At 40.6% G+C, this 18,166-nt stretch overlaps 1 protein-coding gene across 7 annotated transcripts in view; it reads right to left on the bottom strand.

Annotated features, from left to right (window-relative positions):
- Positions 1 to 18,166, bottom strand: part of spire1a (spire-type actin nucleation factor 1a) — a 39,599-nt gene that overhangs the window by 6,984 nt on the left and 14,449 nt on the right. For 4 of the 7 annotated variants that reach the window (XM_005917421.3, XM_005917423.3, XM_005917422.3 and 1 more), the window contains exons 3-9: positions 8,330 to 8,596; positions 6,508 to 6,633; positions 3,829 to 3,903; positions 3,494 to 3,658; positions 3,277 to 3,363; positions 1,997 to 2,126; positions 1,152 to 1,193 (exon numbers count right to left, since the gene is read on the bottom strand). In XM_005917421.3, the coding sequence (XP_005917483.1) occupies positions 1,152 to 1,193; positions 1,997 to 2,126; positions 3,277 to 3,363; positions 3,494 to 3,658; positions 3,829 to 3,903; positions 6,508 to 6,633; positions 8,330 to 8,596 (892 nt within the window). The remainder of the gene's footprint in view (positions 1 to 1,151; positions 1,194 to 1,996; positions 2,127 to 3,276; positions 3,364 to 3,493; positions 3,659 to 3,828; positions 3,904 to 6,507; positions 6,634 to 8,329; positions 8,597 to 18,166) is intronic. The other 3 variants (XM_005917424.3, XM_005917426.3, XM_014332125.2) reach the window with 1 other exon arrangement.

Below are 18,166 nucleotides of genomic sequence, written 5' to 3'. Positions count from 1 at the left end.
AGAAGATCTGGAAGGCTGCCTTGTAGTTTTAATAAATATGTGTTCTTCGCTTGAGCCTTTAACACCACCTGGGTTGCAGCTGGAAGAATAAACTTAAGACAGCCTTACCCAAGAGTAAATCTCAGGGACACATTAATCCAGTGGGTCTCAGAGTGTGGAGGAGGTTGAGATTCACAATTTATATATATATCCACATGTATGTGTCTATCCATCCATCTATCCATCCTTGCGAGAAGTATGCAGCTCTATGTAAATTAAACCACATCTAGCTGGAATCAGAAAACCTGGGTTGACTTGGAGATGTGAAAACCTGCGACTGACAGCGCTTTGCGCGATCACAGTTGTAGCCCGCTTCATAGTACAGACCCCGGGTGTGAATTAACAGGACGCTGTGCGATAGTGGTCTATATTAAAGCTTAAACACATTGTGCGTAAACTAGAAAGCACAGAGGGAGAGGCGTACGAAGGGAAGTGCGGGGGAGGAAGCAGGGAAAGACAATGAGTGCAGCCACAGTGCTAAAAGTTATTCTCGTACATAATTTGGATCGTGGTCACCTCGTGAACTGTAACGCTACATTCGAACCGTCATCTCCCATTCCCAACCATTTATCTAAGGGGTTAGGCTGCTGACAGCAGCGTTACATAATTCTTTCACTTTTCACATTGAGAGGGAGGATTAGGATGACCAGCACGGGAGGCAAGCCGTAGAGAGAGTGATGATTTGTAATCTCACTTTACTGGCTTTGGCCCAATTGCCATCTCATAACAGCTATACCACAGACAGCCTCTGTGACTAGCATCTCCCCTAAAATATATCCCCTCCCTCTCTGGAGTTTGTACGTTTATTGTGTCCACAGGCTGCCCCAAAAATCACCCCAGCAACAGAACATTACCAGCACAGTTTCACACATCCTAAGATTAAGGTGCACTGTGCTGACCCATCTTTCCTCTCACCTTCAGAAAGTGTCTTTATAATAAACAGCCAGTAAGTGACAGTAGTGTGTCATAAATGCACTTGTACAACACAAGCATGAAGTATGTGGGGTGTGTTTAAATCAGGGAGAAGCAAGAATCTAAATCCTAAAAAATAGCCTAGAATAAAACACGGGCACAACAATAGGATAGAACATAACAGGTGACATGAACTTTACCTGATGAGTCAAAGCTGTGAGACATGCTAAGGGGTCGCATGACTGACAGATATGCCCATATTTGGGAGGAAAAAAAGGAAAGAAAGGAAGCAAAATAGAAAACAAAGAAAATGTTATGTTATAATGGACGATGATGTCAGAATCATCCCAGTTTAACACGTCCATGCGTTCACAACGGCTCCATAATCTCAGATTTTCATAAACAGTTTAACAGAATTGCCCCATATGTACGATTATGCAACAACTGAACATTAGTTTACTGAAGTCACTTACAAAGGGATTGGTCTATGAACTGCACAGAACACTGGATGGTAAAGACTGCTGCTTTTTTAGCTTTAATTGAAACCACGTTCAGTCCATGTATAACCATTATATACTAAAAGAGGATTACGACCTATGTACTGCTCACTTCAAAAGGCACTGCATTACATAATGAGTAATGTCACTTAAGGTCACAAGCAGAGACCTGGGCATCTTTGGGCAACTGCAGTAACAGCTATACTAAAGACATGAAGGCTCACAGCTGCAGTCAGCATGATCCTTGTTTAAACACTGACACCTTTAATAAAGCGAGGAGATCGATGCAGGAAGCAGGCTGTTAGAGTACTCGTGATGGCTGCAGTTAAGAATGATTAATTCATGGATAATGTTTTATGTCCTGAGTGGATGGGTTAGGTTCACTGAAAGCTGTCATGCAGAAAGTTAAGAACAACGCTCCCCCAGAGAGATTTCTTCTAAAGATCAATACATTTGCATGTGAGTCAGAGCAGTGCGAGTTCGTGCTTATATGTCAGGCCATAAGTAGAATCATTTCTGAGCGTGGGTTTGTGTAATCGTCATCTCACCCAGGCGGTTTCTGCGGATCATGTCGGGTGAAACCGGCCTCAGCTTCCTTTCCGCTTTTATGTCCTCCAGCAGTCGCTCGTGAAGGCTCCGGGGACGCGGAGGGTGTGGTTTGAGTTTGCGAGCAGAGACCTGTCGTGACAATCAGGAGTGCGTACTTGATTACCAAGATTTTCCTCTCACACCTCTGCTCTGAAAGAGTGCGTGATGACGTCGTTCAGCTATTCTCTCAGTCAAAATTAATCATTTAGCTAAAAGCAATGATAGACTTGCATGTGTCAACAGTCACACTCAGCCATCTGGCATCTGCAGCATCGTGTATGGCAGGGTACTGGTATCATAAGTGACAACTAAATATTGATGTCACAGACTTCAGTGTTTTCACAGCTGTGCTGAATATAGACGACAATTGTCACGTCACTGTCCAAGTGCAATTTTACTGTACTGAAAGTGGAGTACATGAGGTATACTTAAATACTATACCAATTACATACATGACACATGCTACAAAGGACCAAGCTTTTTTTTTTAAAGTAAATTTAGGATTCAATAATTAAACTGATGTCATTAAAATGTCAAATCTAGTATATAACAGAAGATTTGTTTGCTTTTTTTTTTTAAATGCAACATTATATGTCTGCTTTATTTTGCTTCTATATCTGTCATTTTATTTATTTACTTGTTTATTTTGCTCAAAAGTTGTTTTTTTCCCCCTAAACAAAGCTATATATCCATTTTAAAAAAATAATTACTTTATCACGGATGCAGCTTAAACGAGCTATAATTTAAAGTGTGTTTTGAGCATACTACAATTGGTACTATTGTACTATTGGTTGACTGGCTAATGGCTAAAGCCCATTAAGGGTTCACTAGAGAACTAAGATCAAATCCAACTTAAGAGACAGGCAGTGGGCACCCTGGCAACCAGGACCACTAAAATGGGAAAACTGCAGAAAAATGAGCTTTATGGCTTTGCAACCAATTTTCCCTAGCGACCGTGAACAACCACTCACCAACTGCTTTCCTGTTGACCAGTGGTTGCCTGGTTACTGACTGGTTTCAAGTTTTGTGTAACCGAGAGCTAATCAAGCAACAATTAAACAGGACATATTTTTAGATTAATGCCAAAATTTGTTTGAGATAATACATTTAAAAGTGTGTATATATATATATTTATCAAATACAATATTATTGTGTGTAATTGCAAATTAATAAATTCATGTATTTTTATTGATTTTGAGCCTCCATGCTAATTACTGACACCGTGTTCTGCACGACTCACAGGGTTGAGAGGAGGTCGTGACCTGATGAACTCCAGAATGACCTCATGTGCGCTCTTCTTTAACCGTGGAGGAATGTCCCCATTCACCTGGGAGAAGACATTAAAAGTAACATGAAGACGTGATAAAAAGAATGGAAGGTCACACTACAGAACAAAACCATCGCTTGTCTTTGAACTACACAGAGGACGAAAACAAAAAAACTCCAAACACCCTCACCATGACTTTTCGCAGCTTGTAACGTTTTGAACGGATGTCGTCCATCAACATCTCGTAGGGTGTGAGCTGGTACTCTATGGGTAGTGGGTTGTACTGGCGCTCCTGGACCTTCTTCAACTTTACACCATGTCTTAGATCTCTCATCACCTGTACCCAGAACCGTGCCTGATTGGAATACAAGCGGCACGGTTAGTGATGCACTTATGCATTTGCAATGCCTTTCACTGGTCTGGCCCACTCAAGATCAAAGTAGACTGCATGTGGCTCATGATGTACAATGAGTTTGACATTCCTGCCTTAAAGTGATAATTGCTGTACCAAGTAGATCTTCTTACCCAGTCTGCATTTTGCAGCTCATCGAGGTCTTTAACAGGTTCTTCCTGAGTCTCCCCTTCCATCTTCCGAAGGTTCTAGGCAAGATAGCAAAATGGGATAACATGGAATGTTAGCGAGGAAAAAATGAGACAGAAAATGAGCAAAGTGATGGTAGTGAACTTGTGCCCAACTCTCTCCCAGACAAATATTAGGTTAAGGTCCTAGGCATATTGCCCATAATGTCATGGCAGCCTGTTTAATTAAACAAATGTGGATTCACATGACCAGGCGGATCCTTCTCATCTTGAAATCGAATTTATGCCAGAAGGGAAAAAAAAAAAAAAAAAAAAAAAAAAAAAAACACAACAACAAAAAAACAATGACCCAAAAAAAGGTCAATGAACAACTAATGACTGCCATTAATATGTGACTGCTGAATCTGTTATGCAGAACTGTTCTGGGTGACCTACTTCAGTTGTGATACTGCTCAAGATCAACCTCATTTCTGACATGTCTAATACTTTCAATCTTTTTTCTGTGCTGGTTAATCTCAATTTAAAAATGACAAATTACCATAACACCAGGGTTTTAGATCAAAGAAAGAAGTCCCTAAGGGGGAAAAAAAAAAAAAAATTGTTATGTAATATTTTAACTTCCGACTCCCACTGTTCCGACCTCTGTCTTTCAGTGAAAGTGATATGAAAGTTGCATATGCATCTCCCACCTTCACTTCCCTGGGGTCATTCCTGTTTTGAACGATGATAACATTTAGTGAGTCAGTGACGCCGTTTTCAATACATTTACATTGGTTTCTAGTCTGGCTGGCTCCCAAGAGAAGAATGCTGTTCACAATCTTGTTAGAGAAAAGTCCGAAACAGTGAGAGAAACTAAAAGAAAAACTGATCATTTCCTAATTTGGAAGCATGTGTGATGTGTGTGGTACAGTGTATGGTTGCTTATTAGCAATCATCCAGAGGCCTTTAAGGCTACAGCCAGTCCCCTATACACCAGTGGTCTGATGCAATCCTGTAAGCTCTTTAAATTGCTGTAATAAAGTTAAACTTGATTCTATAACCACACCGTCTTACATAAGACTGTTTGCATGAATCATGCCTGCTACAGAAGCTAGTGTTTACAGTACATATTGTACAGCAAACCTACCATTTCTGGCTTTGCTACATGGTCTCCTTAAACTTATTTCTCTCTTAAGATCCCACCACGGCCTTTCAATCTGGTCTGTTCAATCTCGTTTTCAGCCATTTTATTTTATTTTTTTAGATTTGCTGATTTTCTTGGGATCACTGTCCAGTTTCAGCAAAGCTTTAGCTGCCAGGCAGACGGCCTCACATTTGACTCCAGAATACTTTGGTACACAGAGGAGTTCATGGTCAACTCAATCTCTGCAAAGTGCCCAGGTGGCTGCAAAACAAGCCCAAACTGTCACCCTTCCACTTCAGTCCTTTATCGTTGGCATTAGTCGTTTGCGCTCATATGCTGTGTTATATTTATAAGGCTGCATCTAAACAAAACACAAGACTTTTTGAACAACATACTTTCGGACAGATGAGACAAAGTGGATAAGTTTGTCTACATTTGGAGAAAAGCTGTGCAGACATGATCTTTTTAGAGTGCAGAGGCTTTCTGTGACAACCCTTCCAAACAGGCCATACTTGTTCAGTCTTTTTCTAATTGCACTGCACTAAGGTTTAAGGTTGAACACACCACCTGAGGCCTGTAGACTCGGAGACATAGCTCTTGGGTCTTTTGCATTTTTTCTGAGCAATGCACTCTGAACTTGGAGTGAATTTGTTGAGACATCCACTCCTGGGAAGATCATGCCATTGCATTAACACTCATACCAGAAACTGGCAAAACCTCTTCCCCCCCCCTTTCTTTTTTTTTAATATATAGGGCTGCTAAGACTTGCTGATGATCAGTTAATCAAAAGCATTTGATTAGCAGCACCTGCCTCCTGCTACTTAACCTCTTAATATGGAAGCAGTAAGGGCATATTTAGTTATTCAACTGAGAATCGTTTTTCCCCTCATGACTGTAAAAAATAATTTATATTGCTCTAAATAAAATAAATTAAAAAAAAAAAAAAAGGAGTGGGTATTCCACCCTAATAACTCTCAGCTACTCCAGTAAAAACATCCCGCTTACACAACCGTTCCTGTTAGGTTGAGCACAGCTACTTGAGAGAGGATGCCAGAACATGCCCATTCAGAATTAAGTTATGCCAAGCACTCGAGCTCATGGCTGGCCTAACAAGAGGGTCATCCAGGGACACCCACCGTCTCAGTCAATCTGTACTATAATCACTTCGTGGACTGTTGTTTCTGCTTCTGGGCACCACTCTGGGATTTTCTTTCCCCAGCAATAAGTCCGTTGGCCGAATAGATCCCTATTCCAGCAGTTTAAGCAAACATATGTACCAAACCAGAGTGGTAAAACCGTTAGAAAAGAGTTTGGTCCTTTCTCACAGTCTGTTCTGTCCATCAGTTTTTCTTAGCGCTCATGTTTATAATATGAGAAATTTGTGACGTGCCCTCTTAGTTCTTGAGTGACTTACATAAAAGTTCACCCAACTTTGGAAATGTAGCGATAATATTTAAAATAGGTAAGTGCAGAAGACTGTCGCACTCATCTGCACTTCAATTAGCAATAACGTCATAATGTCACACATCAAAAGTTCATACCTCCTTGGCACTCCTGATCTTCTCCAAGAAAGTGCGCAGTTCTCTGCTCTCGGCGTACAGAGCCCGGCACACAGCCTGGTAATGGTTGGGGGCATCTGATGGACTGGGTAGGTGGGAAGAACATAGCTGTAGAGGCAAAGAATGCAATGTATTACATATACTGGTGCTTATGGAATAAACAATCAATAAAGCTGCTTTATATCTGTGTGTGGATTGAAGCACACATTTGTCAGTACTCCAAATTACACACAAACCTTTATGTACATTTGTAAATCGTCTTTATGCTTGTGGATCATACACTTTGTACACTTTTGTAACCCTATTGAGACTAATTTAACTCCAATCTGGACCAAAGTGGGCATTTTAATTCTCAGTCATGCCTCATGCGTGGCTAAAGACATCGTGTGATGTTGGGGAACTTGACAAAAATAACACTAAACCTGCTTGACCAGCTGGAACAACACTGCCTGACAATCACTGGTTGCGCACCATTTAAAGCTCCGACCTGCGTGGTATCCGAGTCCAATTGTTGTGACAATAAGAGTTACCTGAAGGAGTTATGCATGTGCTGTCAAATAATCTCCAAAAAAACAATACCGAACCAGACTGATGGCATATTTTCATTTTCAGGTAAAGGGCTTGGCAAGCTGAAAAAATGTCTGACTCTGCAAACAGACGCCTTCTTGTCACGATGGGAAAATAACAGGTGATATGACACCTGAGAAGTGAGAGTTAAAACATTCTTAAAATATCACAGCAGCTGTCGTTTCCATTGTTTCTACTGATAACAATTCTCTGTGGAAACATGCAAAAAAAATGTTTATATGGAAAAACCAAGTGAAACTGCAAAATAACAGCACGACTTCTGGAAATCAAGTGTGCAAACATAAGAATATGGAGTTAAATTTGATGTTAAACTCAGGGCTTCATTTGATGAGCCATAATTGGCATAAATGTGGCTGGATCCAAACCCCTAACTCACTTTCAGTAGAACAATACCAGCTCATGTAGCCTCCGTTCACTCCATTGTACAAGAGCAATGAGCAAACCCATTCATCACTTTAACATTTAAATATTCCTGTCTAAGTAGGATGTCAGCTAGCAGGTCCTGTCATACTGTACCAGCTTCACGTTTCGCTGGAACTTCAAAGTGACGTACCTCTGTTTGTCAGAAGAGAATAAGACTGGATGTAGATGTGCCAGATCTGTCCGCAGCCATGCCATAATGACTTTACACTGAACAGAGTGATTGCTGGAGTAGTAAGAGCTTAGGGAAGATGCACACAGGCAGCAAAACAGACCTGATATTTGTGTTCCACATCAGTTTTATAAGGCTTTATAACACAGGCTGTGAAACCTTCTAACCCCATTCCCTTAATACCAGTGTGTTTACAGGGCTATAATTACCCGTCTTATTCAGAAGCTACTTGGGGAATTTACAGTGTGACAGCTTCTATCAGGGGAAAACGTTTGTGCTGGGGTGATTACATGCGGCTGCACTGCTTTCTTAATAAGCCAGCTGTAAAAATGTGGCAAGCACACAAACTATACGGCAGTTTATTCCACACAAAACAGAAAGCCACACATTTCATATGACTGCGATAGCTTTGCTTTATTTCAATTTGCTCTGCCATTTCAATCCATTATGGACCAAGTGATCAGACTGATGAAGCTCTACAGCAGGAACACTGCAGTTAATTATTAGAGTTAATAGAAGCAGCACGTGTTGAGAACAGATTTATGTACTCAAGGAATCTGGCAGACAAACTAAGCTCTCATTGCAAACCGATTACATGTGTATCTTAATAAAATTAAACCCTACCATGATGATGTCTCGATAGCTCCGGATGCTAGTGATTGTACTGCTGGAGCCATCAGACACGAGGTCCCCTTCCTCCTCTTCTTCGCATTCATCCTCTTCTTCTGTGGCCTCGTAGCCCTCGTCGGGACAGGGGTCACTCTCCGTTTCCTCCGTGTTGGTCATCATGTCGATGAGGCGCTCCAGCGGCGGGCTGAGCTCGCGCTCTTCGTTTTCTTTGAGGCCATAGTCTAGAGCTTTGTAGATCATGACACCCAGTGAGTCAATAACCTAAAAAGAAGAGGTTGTAGGTTATTATTTTGTACAGGCCACCAAGTTGATTTTACATTTTGTAGCTTTAGGCACTCAGGGGCTTGAACAACAGATAAATTCTGAAACAAACAGTTGTACTTGCAAGTGTTGACTTTAATTATTGTGAGGATCACTTCTAAAGGTGCACACACTGACAACTTTCATCATCTCCTAAACTGGAACACCAAAAAGAAAGTAAGGTTTGCTTACTTTTTCTAGCACGCAATGTGAGTGATTACTCATTGTGTTAAAGGCATGAACAGTACAACGTTTATGCATTCGATAAGTCAAATTGTGTTTTGAATAGTTATGATGAAAAGGATTTCCACACATGAATGCTTCATAATGTCACGCGAGTCTCAGTCGGACATGTTTCCTGACAATAGAAAATGTTCTGCAGAGCATCAAGGAGGCAACAACCATGACTTCTGCTCACTGTGCGAATTCTCTGGATAAACACCTCCTTTATTCTTACATGGCTCAATCGGATGTTACGCCGACGTGAGTGAATAGCAGCTCATGCGTCTCACAATCACCACAATTCACATGTAATGTGTGAACTACAGAAAGAAAAGGATACGTTTTCTTGTCACTAGTTAGCGGGATTGTGCACACTAATAAGTAAAATCCACTGAGACCAACAACAATGACCTTGACTGTGACTATGATCACAATTTGGGTGATCATTGCATTTAAGTTTGGTTAAATTCTGACCAATACTGCAGAAGCAGGAGCGAACTATGGCCAGACAACTTCAGCTTGATGAAATCAGACCACGTTTAATGAGTAATCACGTCGGTCACTCCACAAACTTCCTTTATACTGTATTCAATGTCATATGTCCTCAGTATCGTATTTGCAGAAAGCAAATGCAGTAATACTCTGCTGTAAGTCTTCACTGTATTGGTTCAAATCGGTGGCTCTTCTTAGCTCGAGGGGTAAAAACATTTCTTTCCCATCTGCTGAAATCTGTTTACTCCAAGTTAACTATGCCAACATTATGTTCTTTCCAGCTGACAGACGACATTCAGCTTTTTGTCTCCTCCTGCTCCGCTATAATTAAAAGCACACCAGCACATCCTCATGGAACAAGCCTCATTTCATAGTACCCTTGCCTTACTCAGATAAACAACCGTATCTACAACAAACCTCAGTTCACCTCAACGGAGGACAGTTCACGTCTTCAAAGTGAATGAGTAAAAAGGCCAGTGTATCCGACTGAAACTTAATAATTACCATAATCCAGGAGATGATTTCATTTCATCACTGCCTTCTCTCATTAATTAGTAGGACATGACCTTCATTTTTTTTTTCCTGATGTTTCAAACAACTATCAGATCACCCAAAACTGCTAGTTTTACATCAGCGCACTTAGTTCACTGATCTAACCCTCGGTCTGAGGTCAACAAGTGTCGGAAGTATTGGTCAGTCGACCTGAAACAACCTTGGAAACGTCAGATATCGTTATGACCGGGCCAAATGATTTCAGAGCGCGGTGGGAGTGAAGACATTTAGCAAAGTACCCACAAAAATTAAAATACTATTCCGCATGTGGACATCCTTTGATACTCAAAGGCTAAGGATACAGAGCACTTCACCTGAAGTTTCAGCAGCAAACACAAAAATTGACTTCAGTAAATTTTGCCATTTGCTGTAACTTCTGTGTTTATTTTGTTTGCCACTTGTCACCAGAGCCATTAAATAAATGCTCTGTCATTACTGCACTGCATATTCTATTTCCAGATGTGTATTGTTGAAAGAGGGAGGCGTCCCAAACAAACCAGACTGTTGCTGTGAGTGAAGCTAGTTCTGATGGGCATGGCTGGATATGCGCTGGTTTGGTGCCAAAAACAGCACTGCACTCGTCTTTGGAGTCTGGGAGTGTACTACATGGAAGAGAAGGGTGTGGAGTGCACACGTTTAGGTATGTTAAGGTCAACAAGGCGAAAAGAAACTCATTTAATCAGACTGACTACTGAAATAACTGACACAAACCACGCAGTTCTAGAGTGTGGGATTTTACTTGGATACTGTACGATCCATTTTCACAGTTGTGACAATGTACTTGATGTCCTGGTACATCAAGGTGCAGCACATTGTAGCTTAAATGGAGTTTTTTTGGGGTTTTTTTGTTGTTTGTTTTGTTTGTATAGTCCAAAAGCCAAAACGGGTCTGGTAACATATCTGAGGAATCACAGGGTCAGACAAAATTCTGAACTCATGATCATGGTGAAAGAGAGTTCTGAATGGGCATCAGTTTCAGTTAATTCAACGCATTGGGATTTTAGAAACTGTATATAATTAATTTCCAATTTTATTAAACAAAAACTAACCTCTGCCCAACAATGCCCGGCCCAGAAATCTTATCTTCACAGCCAGCTATGCGTGCCGTTGCAGCACCCAGAGGAGCAGCAGCATGGCTCTGACCTGCTTTTATTAGCGACAGCCAGGTAACGACCGTGTTTGCACTAGCTTCGTCCACGTTTGTCAGCATTATGAAGTTGAGATACGATTACAGCTGGACGAACATAAGCAGTAACAGCCCACTTATAAAAAGCAAGCTATTCTGCTTTAAAAATCACCTGAGCTCTGTTGGACTCCATGTGTGACAACAGAAAGAACCATGTGATCATAATGTCATGAGCATTAGTCCTCAACATATCTTTGTGGAGTCACAACACATCACTGTAAATTTTATCGATTTTTCATCATTTTCATTACTTAAGTGTATGATATTTTGGAATATTATGAAATTGAATAAGATCACCGACTCTTTATGAAAATATTTTCGTAGATATAAATAAATCGGTAAGTACGCAAGCAAGGAAAGCGTCTGCTACTGTGTGCAACTCAATATTTTCTTATTATTTTATAATGGCTTTTTCTGACGTGAGCACCTGCTCTTCAAAGTCTCTGTGCACAGATATGCATATTGGATTATAACCAATAATACAATTTGTTTGCCTATTAAACATCAAAAGATTTAAAAAAGCCCTCCAGAAAGAAAAGATTTAAAAAAAAAAAAAAAAAAAAAAAAGCAGGAATAGATTCTCTCAATTTCCAAAAATCAACCCACCTATTCTCACTGGGAAAAGATTGCTGTCATAGTGTTACATCGTTATCATTCCTCAATCGTCTCTGTGTGCAGTTGATAATCCTGTTCCCAGGCTAAAACAAATATCCTATTCCTTAGTGTCTTATTATGCAACCTTTTAATCCATCTGTAGTACAACATGCACTGTAGTGGGCAGGGAAATTAGGAAATTCAGGAGTGACCGTCTGCACATGGGGATCTCATTCACAGGCAAAAAGGATCATCAGCTTTATATTGCACCACGTATACATAAGAAACCTCGTGTATTCATGTCCAGGCTAAGCAGTCTCACTATACTACATATCCAGTTAAGGAACATTTTCTGTAGTGGTGGGTCAAGAGTACGTTTAGCCAACAGTTGCTGTTTGAATCAAATTTTCTAATCAAACACAATTAGTTTCAGTGATTGTCCAGTGGTTCAACAGCAACTAGCACAGTAAGGATCACTGTTTAATACAATAATTAAGCACCAAGTACAATATTCCTGATAATTTGGATGAATTTTGCCACATATGGTCCATACATAATTATAAATGGCTATAAATCACACTTATGCCTCCAACCTGCAGCTTACATGCTTGATGCTTTCAACTGTATCAAAGTTTAGAGAATTTCTTCAGATTCTTCAAACATCTTCAAGAGATACTGAACTCACAAGAATGATATCAACCCAAAAATATCGGCAGCCACAGCAGTTTGCTGTGCAGATGTGTATAAATCTGTAGGGGCTACATAAAGAACAGTTCAAAGAGTTCGGTTAACTGTACAATCTAAATTGTCAGCAGGTGTGAATGTAAGCATGAATGGTTTTGGATTAGGGTTAGGTGAACAGGATGTATCTCGCCTCTCACCCTATGACGGCTCACAGACTCCGACTGGAGTTAAGGTTACCAGACCCCAACTGGTAACCTTAACTCAAAGGGAGCTGAAGGATGGAAGAATCAGTGTTTAGTGGGAACGGGCCACAGGTCAACCAACACAGCAGCTAAATAATTCTGTTCAGCGACATATGGAGAAAGTTCCTTTGAGTTCAAGTCAGAAGGAACGGGGAAGAGGCATCTTAAGTATCAAAAGCCAGACTTATTGAAAAGAAAACAGGAGAGGAAATAAGGAAAATATAGATTGTGGTGAGTAACTGAAAACAGTCACATCTGAAGACTTGTGATTCAGAGGATTGAGGCAGTGAGGTGGAGGAAGAGGAAGCATGTGGGTAAACAGCTGTGAAAGGCAGCCAGGAAAACCACTGCTGGGGTTTAAGCTACGGGATAAGTGTGGTAGCAAACTATTAGGTGAATAAGGCTCCAAGTAAATTCCCCAGGCAGCCACAGCAGGTAACGCGGGATATGGCCAGTGTTTAAAAATGCCTAGTAGGAAATGCAGCAGGATGAGTCATCTGGGTGCCAAAGAAAAAGAAAATCGTAACACAGAATGAATTCAGCTTGAGCTCTGTGACAGGCTTTCTCAGAAAGTTTACAAGCATCCTCAAGATTGTGAATCACCAATCCACTCAAAATAGAGTGCACTTTCCCTCAACCTCCACAAAGAAAGATAGTAACCAGCTGCATTACATCACTGCATGGGGAAAGTTTTTAACAATGAGGGATTTTACATAGAGAATCTACTTCCCTGTGCCAGAGGCATTATCTTAAGAATCTGTGACAAAATACAAAAAGAATTCCTCATTCATGAATAACCTTTGTCCACCTCACAGATTTCATGTTCACTCTTGAACCAAAAAGGCAGATCACAATTCACAATAATTGGAACATATATTTTTAGTGTATGAAACTATTTAAAAAAAAAAAAAAAAAAAAAAAAGTTAGATTTAGATGCAGCTTTCCTTTTCCCTTCCAAAGAAGCAGATCAGCAAATTTGGGAGTATTTCCACAGTTAATTAGTTAAAAACAGGTCTGTACTTGCTGCACACTCAGACAGTAGTTGTCTGACAATAAAATAAAGAACTCATAAGTAAGCACATTTTTTTGTCTCAACAGCTAGGGAGGAGTGTGTGCGTGCATGTATTTGCTTGGAAAAGTCATTAATCTGTCATACAACTAACCTTGGTTGTCTGATGGTTAAATAAACCACAGAGCAAATATAAATATAAGCATTTTTGGTGAGGTTTTGTCATTTTTACTTACTCAAATTCACCAAAATTAGCCTGGAAAATACACAGCCTATTGTTAGGCAAGCAAATACAGACTTTTTGTTTAACTTTATGTGGACCAATAGAGTTTATGCATATAATGAGCCTCCAAAGGACTATTTTAAGCTAGGAAACACCATGACTATGTAACCAGCTTTGCCATATTTTCATTGAACCAGCTAAGCAGACTAGGTTTAGGATGTTAAAGAGGGAGTTTTAAACAAAGGGTGAGAAAATGTGCTCCAGCAGTCTACAGCGTGAGGAAAAACAGTGTTTTACCAACATTAAAGCACAGAAACCTATTCTGCAAAGTGCAGTTCAATGTGGGTTTTTGAGCAAAACAGAACTCTTCCTACTACAGTATGTTTTATGTGTAGCCAATTCAAATTTTCACTATTTTAAATAGATCGCAAAAAACTCAACTGTTTACATTCTCTTGTATAGTTGTAGTTCTTGTAGTTGTATAAGCTGAAAAGCAGTACAAGGAGCAACCAAGATGGAGGGAAAACCATCGGTGAGTCAGCGCTTACGCAGATGTGCAAAGAATGAGTCGTTTGTGCTGAAGAGCAGCACATCCTCACACGAGCAAAGCAGAAAGAAGTCAGGCTCATGTGCTGCTGAGACCTCTACCCAATTTATGCAGAATTTACAACTAGTCTGATCATTAAACATAGTACTAGTCAAATAATCCTCAAGGTAAGGTTCAAGGTACAGGTGAGTAAACTCAAAGTTTCACTAGTGATTCTAAACATGCAGGTTGTTGCCGGCCAATGAAATAACTGGTGGGCCTTGCTTTAACTCAAGGTGGCGGGTCAAATCCCGTCGTGTTCTTAATAAGATCTGGTTGTATCTTTCAATGGCACTCACCTCATGCATATACCAAACTGCACAAACTTAAAGGCACAATTTCAGGAACCTGAAGTCTTCTTCATATTCTTTGACAACAGACTGTCAGCATTTTAAAAACAACCTAGCAGCAGTCATGAACGGGACCACAGCTCAAGAAACTTGCTGAGCTTAAAAACATTTCAACTATAGCAAAAGCTCAAGTCTAATATTGTCGTCATCATTTCCACATCACACAAGAGGAAATGTCCAAGTCACAGAGGCCAATTTGAGGTTTTTGGTTCATCTTTAAACTGAAAATGTAGATTTTATCATGGCTAAATTCAGCACCAGGCTCTGATGCACGTGAACTACATGATCTTTTTGACACAGCCATAAGTTCGGATCTATGAAACGTGTTAGGTGATACTTGTAGAAGCATGTGCGAGAACAGCTTTCTGTGGACAGAACTGCCTGTACGAAGCCTCTATGTGACCTCCAACATTTCTTTTTATAAGAAAATTAAATTAAAGCATATCAATAAACTCCATGTCTGGCCCTTGATGTGGCCATTAATGAAATGAAATTTGCTTATTGAGGTTTTTGCAGACACGTAACCACATGATGTTAACTTGTCCACCATCTCAGACAAATGACAATCACGATGACAATGTAAGATCGGGCAAATAAAGTCCCATCTGGCAGCCACTGGGCTTGAGGAGAGAAATTAGGATTTCCTGACCAGTTGAAAGCAGTTGCATGATTTTTAATGACCAGTCACGCAGGCCTATGAAGGTCAGTTCATGACCATCTGTCAGCCACCTGTCGTGAGGGAAAAACGTGCATTACTGATTTGGAGAAAAGAAAAATCCCTCCTTGTGATTGCTTAGGTCACTACTATAGTCAGTAATGCAGTTGGAATTTGCATGAAAGTGATGGACGTGTCTACAAACACTGTCCAGCTACTCTCCAAGCTGTAGAGGAACCGGAAATGGAGACAGTTTCCCTTTTGCAGACTACACCAACTACCCGAACAGATTCCTGGAGCAGAGGTAACACAATCGCACAGCCCTGGGTATCACTGCGGCCTTTAGATTTCACAAAGGCATCAGATAAGCCGCCTTCAGCATTTGCTGCAGCAAAGACAGACAGTTACATAACCAAAGTTAAACCGTGAGGTCTTCCACTGCAGGAGCGGCTGCTCAGCCTCCTCCGGTCTGAAGCATCACCTTCCCACTTCAGAGTGGGACAGAAGACGGAGCTTCTTTACGTCTTCAGGTCAAACTCAGCTGAGTTTGCATTCATCAGTGAAGTCAACTGGAAAACGCTGAGCCCTGAGAACAGTCAGCTCTGATGTTACATATGATCATTTCCACTTCAATAGGAAACTGGCATAAAAGCAGACACTGAAAATGCAGGATAACATTTTTGAAAGAAAAAAGGCACATACAGATAAAAACTACACATGAGCTGAGACTGAATACATCACACAAAGAATCAGCTTTTAATCAAACAGCTTCAAGCCAATGGCAGTGTGTGGATAAAAAAAAAAAAAAACATGCTCTGAAAAGCACAAACCTACAGAGTTTAAAGGCTGCAGTGAAATACACTAATCACCAGCTGGAAAAGTCCTCCCACTGAGTTTGACCTAAATGCTGTCAGAATCCCTAAAGTAGCTCTAAACACCACAAATCTGACAGACAGCTTCTATGGCACAGCAGAAAAACAGCTCCTCTTGTTCCAAAAACCACAAAGAGCTAAAGATCTGATAACTTTATAGACTTGACAGACCAAGCAGGAGAAAAATATTAATCTCTCAAGCCTGGCTGGACCACATAAAAAAGAAACAATAAAAATAAATACTGAGCAAGAGCTTCTTCAGTGTTAGATATAAATAGAAAACCTTGACCAGAATAGCACTAAATGCTAAACAGATCCCTGCGGTTTAGTTTCTGTGTGAATTTTCTTGTACAGGCAGAAATGTAACCTCAGGGACTGTAATGCCAGCAGCTTTAAAAGAAAAGCAGTCAGCATCCCCCCCCCCCCAAAAAAAATCAATTGATCAATTTGAATAAAAGCAAGGTGCAACATAATGAGGTCACTGGTACATGTTGGGCATACAGGGATCCAACTGAGACTCACCCCGGGGGACTGCGACTGAATTCAAAAGCTGCGTCTACAAACAAGCATGCAGAAAACAGATCAGAACAATCCTCGGCCGTGCCTGAGATCTACATAAAGAAAACCCAGTTTCTTCCACAAATGTGCACTCTTTCGTCAAAGCTGACACAACTGAAGGGCAGTCTCTGCAGGGACAAGGCTTATAACCTCTAGTGACATACATAAGGGTGAATGGAGAAACATCCAGCCCCTGCGCTTACAGAACCCTCATAGCAGCACCTGCTTAACCCGCTACAGAGCGGAAGTCACAACTGCACGATGCTGAAATGCAAACATATGCAATTTCTACCCAATCTGAGAAGCTTAATCTACAAAACACAACATGATGGTCCCCACATGGACTTTAAACTGATCTTTAAGGGTATAATGTTTTAAGCAGTAGAAAAACAGACCTAAAGACAGGTTGCATTAACTCCAATTTTCTGAGAATCCCTAAAGCTAAACCTCAGCCCACTACAATCTATATTAATTCCAAGGGTTTACTTCAAACATTATACTGGAAAACTAATCATTTTGGCCCCAAAGTGCAGATCTGGCAACCTGGGGACCTTGTAATAGGATACTAGCAGTAATCTCACCTTAATCTTCAGATGAGGACAAACTAGGTTAAGCTTGTCCTGTAGGCTACAACAGAAGGTGCACAGTACAACTCAAACATTTTTTCCTAAAAGATGACCGAGCACTAGAAGAGAAAGCCAAATATGCCACCGTTTTTAATGTCAGGAAAAGATGATTTTTTTTCTCTAGCATTACTGATTACCCATTACACCCATTTTTACTGGTTGTAAAGCAGGTGTTAACAAGCTAGTGATTGGCTCCAAAAACTAGAAGCAGAGGTAAGAGAGAGGGGTAGTGGCTGACTCACTTCCACAAGCGACTAAGACACAACAAAAACATGTAAAGTCAAGAATTAGGAGCACAGGAATTGGGCCATAAACACCTTTGCACCTTTTGTGTGCAAGGGATATAAATCAATTTTCCCAAATTATCCGAAGGCAGATTGGTCAGGAGAAAACAATGGGATGAATTTACAGTTCTAATTAATGTCAGAAGACTTTACATTATTAAATTAAGCTGAAACGCAGTTAGCAGCTCTTAGAGGCAGGCAGTTACAGCAGTGATCGGATCACTAGTTGAGCATGCCAGCCCGTCCAGACAGACAATGCTAACATGCTTATGCTCAGCAGGTTTAATTTAAAGCATTTTACAGGTATTGGCTATACTGAGGTATTGGCTATACTGAGGTATTGGCTATACTGAGGTATTGGCTATACTGAGGTATTGGCTATACTGAGGTATTGGC

This window comes from Haplochromis burtoni, unplaced genomic scaffold (genome assembly GCF_018398535.1).
Source record: "Haplochromis burtoni strain Fernald_Lab_line unplaced genomic scaffold, NCSU_Asbu1 Contig_25, whole genome shotgun sequence".
In the NCBI taxonomy this organism is placed as follows: domain Eukaryota; kingdom Metazoa; phylum Chordata; class Actinopteri; order Cichliformes; family Cichlidae; genus Haplochromis; species Haplochromis burtoni.
This window is presented reverse-complemented; position numbering and strand designations above follow the sequence as displayed.